The 13376-nt window shown below is 44.0% G+C and overlaps 1 protein-coding gene across 4 annotated transcripts in view; it reads left to right on the forward strand.

Moving 5' to 3' along the window:
• Positions 1-13376, forward strand: part of IQCH (IQ motif containing H) — an 887303-nt gene that overhangs the window by 710160 nt on the left and 163767 nt on the right. For all 4 annotated transcript variants that reach the window (XM_078683047.1, XM_078683049.1, XM_078683045.1 and 1 more), the window contains 2 exons: positions 3553-3673; positions 4755-5041. In XM_078683047.1, coding sequence (XP_078539173.1) covers positions 3553-3673; positions 4755-5041 — 408 coding nt within the window. The remainder of the gene's footprint in view (positions 1-3552; positions 3674-4754; positions 5042-13376) is intronic.

Genomic DNA, 13376 nt, shown 5'->3' on the forward strand with positions numbered 1-13376 from the left:
GAGATGATACACCCTCCACCTCGATTGAGAACCCCAAGACCCCTTTTCATGTGGAGTTCAACTTAATCCGGCAAACGTGGCTAAGAGGAGGGAAAAGCAAGCCACCGGAAGCCATAGGAGAAATAGGAGAGGGGGCTGGAAGGGGAAGAGGAAGATGGAATGTGACCATAAGGGTAACACGGAGCAAAAGAGGAGAGAGATGGTAATAGATGGTGACATTTTAACAATCATAAACTTAACTTCAAAGACACTGACCCCCTTAGAGGAGTCAACTTTGAAATTAGGCTTAACCTCTGTCCCAATGATAGAATGGAATTTACCCAAATAAGAATTGACCTGTTTAAATTTGTGTGAAAATTGAAATTGCACACATTTGTTTAAATTAAAACCTTCCATCAAGGAATGCAGACAATTGAAAACAAAAGACACTGACATTTTAACAACAGATGACCTCTCTACATTAGAGATCTAAGAGGACCTACGTCCTGAGGAAGGGAGTATAAGAGACAACAATGAAACCTTGACGCAAAGAACAAGGCAGGTGGGTGTTGAACATGAAGCACCTTCCACGACATTCAAACCTACGTCTCAGTTTATACCGCAGATGCCATATAATACTATAGACGCATTTTCAGATGCGGTAATGAAAGATCTGGTGAAACCTACGAGTAAACAGTAATCCCTAAGAAGACCAAAGCAAAATTTAACCAAGGAACAAAGATTAATACTACAAAACTTTGAAAAAAAGAATGAAATTATTTGCAAGCCTGTGGATAAAGGAGGCAATATTGTTATGATGACGAGGGAACAATATTATCGGGAGGCATGAGACAACTAAATGATATAAAATATTATGAAAAAACTGACAAAGGACAATACAATGTGAGCGTCATACAATACCAAACTCTTACCACCAAATGGCATACAAAATCAATGCTGGACACAGACGAATATTTCTTTCTAAAAAACTACAACCCCATAATACCGACATTTTACCAACTTCCAAAAATTCATAAAGATGAAAAAAATCCACCAGGGAGACCTATTGTTTCTTCAATAGGCAGTCTGACAGAAAATCTATCCATCTACACTGATCATTTTCTCTTTCAAGTGGTCTTACAATTGAGTTCTTATATAAAGGACACCAAAGATTTTATTGTGAAGATCCAGGAATTGAAATGGGAACCTACCTACTTATTAATTACTCTGTACTTTACAAGTCTTTATTCGAGCATCAATCATCAACAAGGACTAAAGGCTATGAGATATTTTTTAGACAAAAGACCTATGAAGTTCGCTAAGCATAATTTATTGAATTATTGAATTTTGTTTATTACATAACATTTTCCTATTTGAAGGGGAACTGTACAGACAAATCTCTGGGTACCTCCTTCGCCCCCAGCTACGCGAACTTGTTCGTGGGCTGGTGGGAGGAGCAGGTATCCCCGGCGTCGGAAAATTAAAAATGGGCTGACAACATTGTAGTCTGGTACAGATATATTGACGACCTCTTCCTTGTATGGAAGGGGTCGCCAATCTCGGCTGAAGAATTGATCAAGTACCTAAATCAGAATGACATAAACTTAAGGTTGAAAACTGATATAATTATTGGGAAAGATGTTCCTCGGGTCCCCCTGATCACACTTAGAAAAGCAAGATCAATGCGGGACAGACTGGTACACAGCCATTTACAAAAAATTCCAGAGAGAACAGGGATGATTAGAGACATGCAAGGCTTCTATCCCTGCGGAAAATGCAAGGCGTGTGCAAAGAGTAAAAAGGTAATAGCATATGATATACCTGGTCTAAAACAAAGGAAGAAAATCAACACATTTCTCACATGTAACACCACACATGCTGTCTACTGTCTCACATGATTAGTGCTTCCAACAAACTTGGTTACATCCCCCTTAGGGCACTCCTCTTGCATCCAATAGGATTTTAAATAATTGAAGTCAAGTCTTTCATCTTGTTGTCATGAATTTATTCATTCAATAACATATTTTTCCCCTTTGTTTTATTTAATTTTTCTTTGCGTGCCATATGTTAATTCTTCTTAACATATTATTTCTTCACAATGCCTTCTTTTTAAATATTTCTTATATACTCCATACTCCAATTATTTAAAATCCTATTGGATGCAAAAGGAGTCCCCTAAGGGGGATGTAACCAAGTTTGTTGGAAGCACTAATCAGTATTTAATTTCATGACGTTATATCTTTGGGACGGAAACGTCACCCCTGGGAGCAACCTACAAAAAAAGAGAAATAATCATAGAGAGCTTAAGGAAAAACGTCCAAAACCCACTGGTTGTGCGCGAGCTAATTAAATTGAATACTGTCTCACATGCCCATGTGGGCTAAGATATGTAGGCAGCACTATACATAGTGTAAAGATTAGGGTCTTAGAACACCAGCTCGCTATTGCAAATAAAGATTTTATTCACCCAGTGGCCAGACACTTCGCTATCAAACACAAAAGCAACAGGGATCTGCTGCAATACTTTGCTTTAAATCATGTACCAGTAGACCTAAGGGGTGGGGATCGGGTACGGAAGTTGCGGAGACTGGAGTCCCGGTATATAATTGATCTAGAAACAAAAGCACACCAGGGATTGAATAAAAGCGAGGAACTGGCAGTACATTTGGGCAAATAAGAAGAGAGGTTATAGACTCCACATACCTGACCTGCTCCATAGTGTGAATATTTTATAACATAGTGAGTGAGATCTGCCAATACATGGCGAGATATTAAAAGTAGGAAACAGTGACAATTGCCGATCCATGGCTAAATCATGTTACACCTGCTGTATGAGATCTCGCAATATTTTTACAAGTACTGAAAACGTAGTACTATAATATGTTTTATCAGGCAGTACAAGCCTAATGAGGTCTTGCATACTATTAGGAATTACGTTTGCGTAATTGTAGTATACTGTTTATTTAAAACGCGAGTGAGAACTGACTGTTTGAAAAATTGCAAAAATATATGTGATCAACGTGCAACCTCTGGAGCATTGATAAAAACATTCCATAAATGTAAATGAATGTAATTTGATACATGAAATGATGTTTTTTAAAGTATTCCATCATTGAAACATGGCGGGAGAGTCACTGTTTACGAACAAGTCTCTTTCTGTGTTAATGAAGAATGATGTAACAAACTTTAAAATGGCCTCGAACAGTGTCGATAGTAGACACTGAAGAAGGCATACCGAAGCACGTTTGTCTATTTGTTGTGAAATAAAACAACATGAGAAAAGTCTTCCTGTGAGTGCTTTAACTCTATTTTGGTAAAGGAGAGACATACACACACACACACACACTGTATTGTGGTTATATATCTTTCCACCTTCAGGTTTTAGTGACCATACCTTCTGGAAGGTAGCCTTTGTGATTTATTATGTCAGTAGAAGCACTCAATAACAATAGAAAAACAAATTGCACAGTTAGCTGCTATGTATACTCTCTTGCTAAAATAAAGATGTATTGAAAACTTCACATTTACAGATACTATGCATGCAGTCTGATCCACAGTGCTTTATTTTGGTAGGAGGCAACGTTGACTAGAATTGCGCAGGAGTTACCGGAGGTACTGGCCCAGCACGCCCACCCTGTCAGCAAGAAGCTGTTCCCCACCTGGGAGAGGTTTTTGCACGCCTTTCTGAGTCAAGGTGAGGATGGGACGCTCGGATTCACATGCTTTGGTTAGGGTGGGCCGGGATCTTATTGTCATCATGGAATTCCTTCAATTTCTCATATTTAAAAGGTGAACCAGGGCAATTTCTTAGATAAAGTGGTTGTTTTTTGTAGTATCTATGGAGTTGGTCACTGCCATACTGTGGTAAATGTATTATCTTTAGGCTGCAGCGGAATACAGTCACTAATTAGTATAGGAAATCTGACCTAAAGCAAAATAGGGATCTTTCTCAAGAGACTGGTCCCTGTGAAAGACCTGAGGGGGTGTGTCACGTGCCCGGTGCTGCCTGCTCTAGGGTTTTCACAGACTTGTGCCTGTCAGGCTATCTTTTCATTTTCTAGTATGCCCGCGCACTCCAGGTCACTACAATTTTCTGTGGTGGAAGAGATATTTCAGGGTACAGTGAAATGAGGACCGTATATTACAGAAAATTATAATTTTTGGTGTGTTCTGTTATTTTGGGCATATTATGCTGTCTGAGAAGCAAACGTATTTGGTATGTACATATGTACATGACCACCAGCTAAAAAAGCCCACCAGGTCTACATAGCGAGCTTGTTATGGCACCTGCATATATGAGAAGGTCTATTCTTTAACATGGCTACCCACCAGGAAGTTTGGTTTCGTAATATTTCCTTTTACACTCCTGTTCCGTTTCTGGCCACCTCTTTAACAGAGAAAACCATTTCACAATTCGTAGATGGTTGTTGCCTTCTTTCCCTTGCCCAGGATATTTGAGGCAGTGAGCATAGGTCTTTTCCCTGAGCCATCCTTTCATGCTTCCCAAACACGAGTAGTTCTCCTAGACTAACCCAGTGCGCACCAGGAAGGTGGATTGGAGTCTACAGGCAGCCCTCTGCCCTTAGGATATGCTGTATGACCGACCCAGGAACCTTGCCCCTTGCCCTTAGCCATTCCAGAAGTTCAAAATCTGTCTTCTCCCCGATGATTCCATGACACCACACTCCAATTCCAGTTGGCGTATCATTATCATTGTATACAGACCCAGCATGCCTTGCATTACTGTTCTATAATTAGATCTTCCTTTCTTTTAGGAGGTGTGATCGAAGCTTTTCCTCCAGCAGACAGCATCACAAACTTGACAGTGGACATTCTGATCGAGCCATCGGGGCAGGTGCTGCTGGTGTCGTCTGGGGATCAGGTCCACGGCCGCAGCTCCCTCCAGTCCCTAGGCACCTCTGTGCCACAGTCTTCAGTGGATCCCTCTATTCTGAGAGATGTCTGCTTGAGAATCGGAGAAGCCTGCAGATCTCGAGGAGTGCTAGGGTACTTCTCCGTGGACCTGGTCACCTTCATCTGCCCCCAGACATTGGAACAGCAGGTGGGTTTGAGAAGGATCAGTGAAACAGACCCATAATGGGTCAGCAGAGTTTGCTTGTCCTGTGAGAAAGAAGAGAGTTCAACAGTTCTGTGCCTCTCAAACTTCAGGAGAGCGGGGCAGTCTCAGTTATATATCATAACTCGCTCTTAAAATTCATTAGCCCTAGAGGTTTTTCAGTGCTTCATCTTCTCAGGAATTTTTCTGATGCTCTCTGTTGGTTCGTACCCCTCCAAATGCAAACAGTCGTTACCTCATAGAGAGGAGGAATTGGGCTGTTCTTTCTGCTTATTTTTAATTTGGAAAAAAATCTGTATTTTCTCTTTTGACAAGGGAATCAAGGAAATGCTGGGAGCAATGGGTTCCTTTTTCCAATGTACCCATGAAAACACAGTAGTGCTATGTGTGAAGACCAGCCACTGCCACCAAGCTTTGGATGGCTTGGTAGAGTTTACACACAGAATGATAATTGATGGGGCTGGAGCCCCAGCTGTGATGTACAGGCAGTTGTGTAATATCCAAAAAGGCTGTACAGATTGATAGCAGGCTCTACAACAATACCAGCCGAAATGAGGATCTAAGCCAAAATCGTGTGACAAAGTAAGGTGAGCTCCCAGAGGGGAACATCGTTTACAACGAAACTTTTACCACGCACTACCATTACAACGCAGGAATTACAACAAAAGTCGTTACAACGACTTTCGCTGGAGAGCGCTGTTGGATAGGGAATAGTTTAATTTTCTATCCAACACCTTCCCTACTATCCATGGGGACTGGAGTTGGAATAGAAAATTAAACTATTCCACTATCCAGCGCCCCCCAACGCAAGTCGTTGTAACGACTTGCATTGTAATACCTGCATTGTAAAGGCATGCGTGGTAAAAGCATGCGTTGAAACTTCATACAACCGCCTTTACCCAGAACCACTGGGTTTTAGCCTGCATTTAGCAGTTTCAGAAGTGATTCTTCATGCTCTCCTTTCTGGCCAGCTTGCTGGTTCAGTCCCTAAAGTGCATAACCTGACACTAGTGGTAGCCATGATTGAACTGTCAAGAACTCACTCTATAGGAGGTTGTGTAAAAGCTAGTTGCAGACACAATATAACACAAATTGGATAAAGTACCCCCCCCCCCGCCCTACATTATTAGGATATTGCAATCACCGAGGAGTTCGGGGACCATATACAGGAATGAGGCTGAAGGGAGAGTTCCTTTATAAGGTCACAGAACTCCGAAGTGATTTGCATTATCCTTTTAATGTATAGCAGTGAATATTTAATTCTTTATTATGCGTGATTAAGCAATCACCTGTGCTACTTAAATCCTTGGTATCCTGGTTTTTCATATGAAAGAGAGTATGGTTGTAGACATAAAGACTAAAAGTAGAACTTGTAGTGCAAAATTAAACGCACCAAAAATAATTTAATAATTTGTTGCTATAAAAAGAAATTAGAAGCAGCTTAATGTATGTCAGATCTAATAAATGCTGTAGTTCAAAATGTGTAAAACATGCAGAGAGATGGTATGTTTCCTACAATGACCTATAGTTTGCAGGAAATACAAATGTTCCCATAAACATCTCATTTCTGTCGGTCACTATTCATGGGGAAAAACTGAATAGAAAAGGAAAAATCCTGTTCTCGTTCACATTGTTCACACTGCTGTTGAAATTATGTTTAATAACATAGAACAAGGGGTTCCGTGGGACTCAATCACGATAACCCATGAGGTTACAGTACATGTCAGTCTTGACCATATACAAAAATAAAAATGTGATTATTCTTTACACAAGGTGCTAGAAAATAAATCAATAAAGTGTAGATGGCATCCGGCTCATAAGTGCAATGGTAAAACAATTAAAATATGATTCATTTATACATCGCGGGTATTCATAATTATCAGACCAGCATGAATACTGATCCCGAATTAGGAATTATTTGGTATTGAAAGATTGCCACGTCTGTGTTGACGTTTCAACCCACAAATTAGTCATGATGGGTCTTCTCCGGACAAAAGAATAAAATATCCATCTGACAAAGCACCTAGTAAAATGAATGGTGGAAACAACTATTAACCTCATAGGCCCATTACTTATGTCAGATTTACATCTAACAGAATAAACATGTACCGCTCAACTGAATTATATCTTGTATTTGTTGAGGTCTCAACCAGTCTCCACAGTGTTCCCTGTTGTACTAAATACACACAGGATGAAATTAATCCCAACCCTATGTTAGCATACAAAAGAGATAAAAGCATAAAAGATCATGTTGTCGGGCACATAGGGAACATCATAAACCGGAGACTGGACCAGAGACATGGGGATTACCATCTATTAGAGGTCACTTTAGAAGCGGGAAGTTCCAAGCGTGTTGGTTCACCTATGATCCGAAAACAATTGAGTTAGCCGAGATGAAAATTGAACTGAGTGATTGTTTAAATTGCAATAGTAAGAATGTGATATACATTATTATTTGTCCATATGGTCTTATATATGTGGGGCAAACACCCCGAATACTGAACCAAAGGATATGCCAACACTGAATCATGATAAGGTGTTGTGCAGAGGGAGCTTTGGATTTTGTTACAATGATAATCGGGCATGTATGCAGTGTGATAGCTGGGACATGTGCATAGACTATTTGGGCACCCACGTGGGAAGGTAACCCCTGCAGAGGTGTACATACAGGAAAACTAATGACCTTGATTCCTACTAACTAGACCTTCTGGATCGAGTCGCATAAGTTAATGAGGCAGCATAGATACCACTTCAAAACAGTGGCCTCTGACTTGGTTGGTAATGATATGTAAAAAAGAGGGTGTAATGATTACTATGCCAGCAGGAACATTCCCAGCACTATAGGTGTGGTGGAATAGTTCTATATGTACTGTAACATCTAACTTATGGGCATGAAAAGATGTAGACTGGTTGATGTAGTGCATATAGGAGATGATTAGGGGTTACTGTTGATGCGTGGTATAGGTTATTGTGTAACTCTCTTGTAAGTGTAGTTCGCCACATTGACACAGTGTGATTCACATGTGGCTATTTATTACAACAGGGAACGTTGTTGAGACTGGTTAAGACCACTACAAATGTAAGATCTATACAGTTGAGAGGTACATTTTTAATTCGTTAGAGTCGGGTGTAAGTCTAGTGTAAGTAATAGGCCTATGATGTTAATAGATGTTTCTTTAATTAATTTTCCTATTTGTTTTGTCAGATGGAGTTTTTGTTCTGAGAAGACCCACTGTAAATAATTGTGGGCTGAAATGTCGAGATTGTCATGAGGATCATTTAATACGAAACAATTCCTAATTCTGGATCAGTATTTGTGCTCGACTGATAATTCTGAATTCTGAATACCAACGATGTGTATATATATATATATATATATATATATATATATATATATTATTATTATTTTATTTTTTTATCGATTCACCATTGCAGTTCATAGCACTGCAGCGTCTGAACTTTATTGATTTATTTTCTGGCACCTTGTGTAAAGAACAATAAAATTGTGACTTTTGTAGATAATCAAACGGACATGTACTTTAACCCCATGGGTCATCTTGACTGAGTCCCACGGAACCACTTGTTCTAAGTTCCAGTATACCCAGGTTCCGTTGATTGGGAAGACTAGGGTTTGATCCTGTTTTTTCTTCGTGATTATGTCCCATGACCTACCTTTCACTATTCTTTATTGCAAGTGACTGAAGACGTCACTACTCGCCTGTAATAAGGGACTTAGACATGGGCTTTCATACAGTGATTGTAGGGTCCCATATATTATGTTATCAAAGTTACTATATTTCAGTGCTAACCCAGTAGAATTGCTTTAAAAATAAATATTTCTTTAATAAGCATTATTAGTTTTACTACAAGTAAAAATACGCTTCTAGAAGAAAACCTTTAGAACCAAACAGCTGTGACTTAAAGGCAGGAGCGGGAGCAGCCATTTAAATGAATACGGCCAGTCAGTGTTAGAGGTAGGCAAGCCACTTAAAGCTCGAGCAAGGCTCGAACCAGATCCCTGGCTGTGGCTGGGCTTGAGGTTCTCTTGCAACATCGAGCCCAAAACGAGCAGAGCTGTCATGTGGCTTCTGCCTGCAGCCCTCGCTCTACTTTCCTGCACAAAGTTGGAAACCTAAGCATTAACATTTAAGGTCAAAAGAACAAATACATAGATACTTTGAGGCTGATTTGTGCAAAGTGAAACCAGAAAACCTGCGTTAATACTGGCTTCCCCTCTTAACCAAACTGCGTAATCTATTTATTTTCACCAATCTCACATTTTCTTCATTACCTCTCAATGAACGTATCGCCTGACTCATTAAGGTCAAATCTGCTGCTTGTTAAATAAATTTGCTGTTTTCAATGTTGAAGAGATGATATCGTATTTTACATGATGTTTGTTGCATGTTTAAAATGGCGGAGGTGTGGCCAAGATGGCGGCCGAGTAGGTCGTGCCTGCCCGCCGCTCCCGTCCTTCTCTCAAGGCCCAACTCTACAGCGGCTTATAGCGGACCTTGTAAGGTGCAGAAATACTGCCCACGGCCCAGCGGCTGACCCTCTGGCAGTCTGTGCTCGGGGGGTCGAAGAGGTGTAGCGAGGGCTTCAGAGATCATGCCTGCCGCTCTGACGCCTCCGATCTCTCGGATCACCAGGCCGGGGGCAGACAGCCGCGATTTGCCCGGAGCCGACACGGTCATGATTGCGCTGCCCGGGAGTGAAGAAGTAGGTAGAGACCCGGATGACTGCACATCGGGTTTTGGAGAGGCGGAGCTGCCAACCGCCTATGCGAGGCAGATAGGCAAAGGAGGCTGCCTTCATCGGGGCAGCCTAAGCCCATCGAAGATCGATATCGGAGCCCCTCTAGTGGGGGTTGAACTGGGCCCTCGGAGCTGCTCGGGAGGCCCCGGAACATGGGCAGCTGAAAGGAGGTGAGCCCAGCTGGGGGGGGGGGGGGGTGAATTAGGCTCTCCTTCCTCCTGCGGCCCAGCCCCCCGGCCGCGTGACCAAGACTGTGGGCCGGTGAACCTGAGTGATTGTAGCGGTCAAGGGAGCGGGAACCCAGGGTGGGAGTCCCCTATGAAGAGCATGCGATTGGAGGCATGTGGCCCGGAGTGCAGAGCTGAATCGAGCACAGCAGCAACAACGTGAATCTGCCCTGGGCTATGCTGCGTGGGAGGCCAAAGGCCCTGGACATTGGCCCGGGTGGGTGCACTATACTGAGCCCCCAATAAGACGGTAAAAATTGCAGATAATAGACTAGAGGCCCACAGAGTGAGCACACGCAACGGAGGGCAGCTCTGAGGACAGCTGATCTTGGGTAGCAGTCTAGGGGATAGCCCGAGGCAGACCCTGAAGGCCCATTGAGGCTAATTGTTGGGCAAGGCCGGGGGTCCAGGACGAGTGGAGGGGCTGAGACTGTCCCCCCACGGTGTGTGCGGTGAAACCACACGTGAGAAGGAAGCCTGCCTGGATATGCCATGAGATTCTGCGCTCGGGTCTGGGGAAGGGCTCTAGTCACACGGCGCAATGTTAACTATCCCTATTCGCCTCGCTGAAGGGGGAATTTCACGGCATGAAGAAGGAAATATCCCTAGAACTTCTGGCATTACGAAGAGACATAGATTCTGTCTGCAACAGAGTTCACAACCTGGAGACACTGACCTCGACGAGGGACGAGGAGGTTGAACAGCTTCAGCAGAAGGTCCTTCGCCTTTGGTGGCAGCAATTGGACCTCCAAGCCCACACGGAGGACTTTGAGAATCGTTCCCTACGAAATAACATAAGAATCCGGGCAATTCCTATGGGTGTGGAAGGGCAGGACATAGAAGCCTTTGTTGAAGAGCTCTTCCATTTCATCTTGGGGGCCCCTCTGGAACAATGAATCAAACTGGACCGGACCCCCAGGTTTGGTCTAAGCGACCAGCGACAGCTCCCCCAACCCGGACATCTTAACGTGTGTCCATGATTTTTATCTAAAAGAACGGATTCTTCAGGTGGCACGTGATAGACACCCTATAGATTTCTGCTCGTCCAGGCCCCTCTTGTTCCAGGACTTAGGGGCCTCCACTCTGCAAAAAAGAAGGGAGTTTAGGCCAGTCACAGCATTCCTACGCGTGGAAGACATTTCCTATTCCTGGGGGCACCCTTTCAGGATAATTTTCAAAGGGGAGGGCAAGCTTCATCAAATTCATTCCCTGCAGGAAGCCAGATTGCTCTTGAATCTGCCTGAAGACGACGAGAGAGCCTTGGCACAGGGGGGCACCGGAGGACGGCGTGCTGGAACTGAAAGGTGGCAACGGTTGGGAAGGTATCCGCTGCGTTTTTCGTCCAGACCCTGAGACGATTGCCAAAGAACGGAAAGCTGTCATCGTAACATTGGAAGTAGACTGCAGATCAAAGAATGCGACAACAGGAGGTTTGGGGGCTGAGCTGAAAGGGAGCGGCATCTCCGGGTCCTTGAACTTGGGGCTTGGGTGGGACGGGGGCAGTGCAGGAGTTCCTGCTGAACATCCCACTTCTCACCATGGGGTTCGTAACCCAGGACATTCTCACACTTTGTAAGTTACTGTTAAGTTCTGTTTATTCTGTTGTTGGGCTAACCGGGTTCTCTCCTCCTCCCTCTAAACATGGTACAACCTTATGGCGCAGAGCCAGGATGATCACTGGATGCTCTGGGTAGGCATTGATGCAGCGTGTACTGGAGTGGGGGTGGGTCTGGGTTTACAGTTCTTCCATATGCATTTCAACATCCACTACCATGACTACGGACCTTAAAATCTTATCCCTTAATGTAAAGGGCCTTAACAGTCCAATTAAGCGACGATCTGGCCTATCCTATCTAGAAAACTCAGACGCCCATATATGTCTCCTCCAGGAGATGCATCTTCTGGCAAAAGATACCGACAGGCTGCGCTCCAGGGCATTCCCCCATCAGCTGTTTTCACCTCATTCCTCTAAGACGGCGGGGGTGGCTATACTTGTCTCTGCTGGGTTCCAGGGCAAAGTTGGCCTTAAGCAGGTTGAGATTAAAGGCAGACTCTTAGCGTATACTTTCAAACTTGGTCAACGCACCTTTACAAGGACATATCAGCGCTCAGGGCAGACTGGGGCCCTTACGGAGATGGGGAAGCCCCTACTGACTGAGGCAGGGCTCAAGGACGTTTGTAGACTACACCACCCGCTCTCTAGAGAGTACACGTTCTTCTCGCACTCCCACAAAACATATGCCATAATAGACCATATCCAGACATCGGACACACTGACACGACAGGCACAAAAGGTGGAGATTCTCCCATGGCCTCTGTCCGATCACTCAGCTGTTCGTATATCCTTGTCTCTTTACCACCACAGACCCCCTCGCCGCTTTTGGCATCTCAGAGAGACGATGTTGCAGCCCCCCTCAGTAGTTAAGCAAATCTCCGAAACTATTACTGAATACCTGGCCACTAACGACTGTCCAGATATGTCAGTAGCGATTCTATGGGATGTCCTGAAGGCGGTAGTCAGGGGAGAGCTCCTACCTATATCCGCTGCTGACAATAAGATTATGAGAGAGAAAAGGGAGCAGCTCTCTGCTGCAGTAGCCAAACTAGATCGCATCCATCAAAGAACTGGTGCGCCTAGAGTCTGGAAACAGCTCAAAACAGCGAGAGTCAAATTGGCAGGCCTGGACATAGACAGGGCCAAGTTCGCTGCTTTGCGACTTCGGCATGCCTTTTATGTGGAGGGAGATAGAAGTGTGGAGCTTTTAGCCAACAAGCTACATGCACAACAACAGTCATCTCATATCCCGAAGGTGATAGACCAGCTCGGACAGAAGCAGACTTCTGATCAAGGCATAGCTGAAACTTTCAGGCAGTTCTATGCATCCCTATACGGGGGCCAGAAATTGCCCGAGGACGGCCCAGCTCAATATTTACAGGGGGCGACCACTGCCAAGTTGGCGCCGAGTCAAGTGGAGGACCTTGAAGCCCCTATTAGGATGGAGGAGGTCATCTCCGCTATATCCAAATTAAAACTGCATAAATCGCCTTGCCCGATGGATTCTCCTTCCCTTTCTTCAACATTTTCTGAACACTGCTGGCCCCGTTACTGGTGAGGGTGTATAACTCGGGGCGGATAACCCCCTCCCGCCATTGATTTTGGAGGCACTTGTTACGGTGATTCCTAAAGCAGGTAAGGACACACAACAGTGCGTATCCTTTCGTCTCATTTCTCTTATTAACGTGAACCTAATTTCTTTTACCCGAACCCTGGCACAGAGACTCTCCCCCTCCCATCTGCCTGGTCTGATAGACCCTGACCAGTCAGGGTTTGTCCC

Source organism: Lissotriton helveticus, chromosome 3_1 (assembly GCF_964261635.1).
Source record: "Lissotriton helveticus chromosome 3_1, aLisHel1.1, whole genome shotgun sequence".
In the NCBI taxonomy this organism is placed as follows: Eukaryota; Metazoa; Chordata; class Amphibia; order Caudata; family Salamandridae; genus Lissotriton; species Lissotriton helveticus.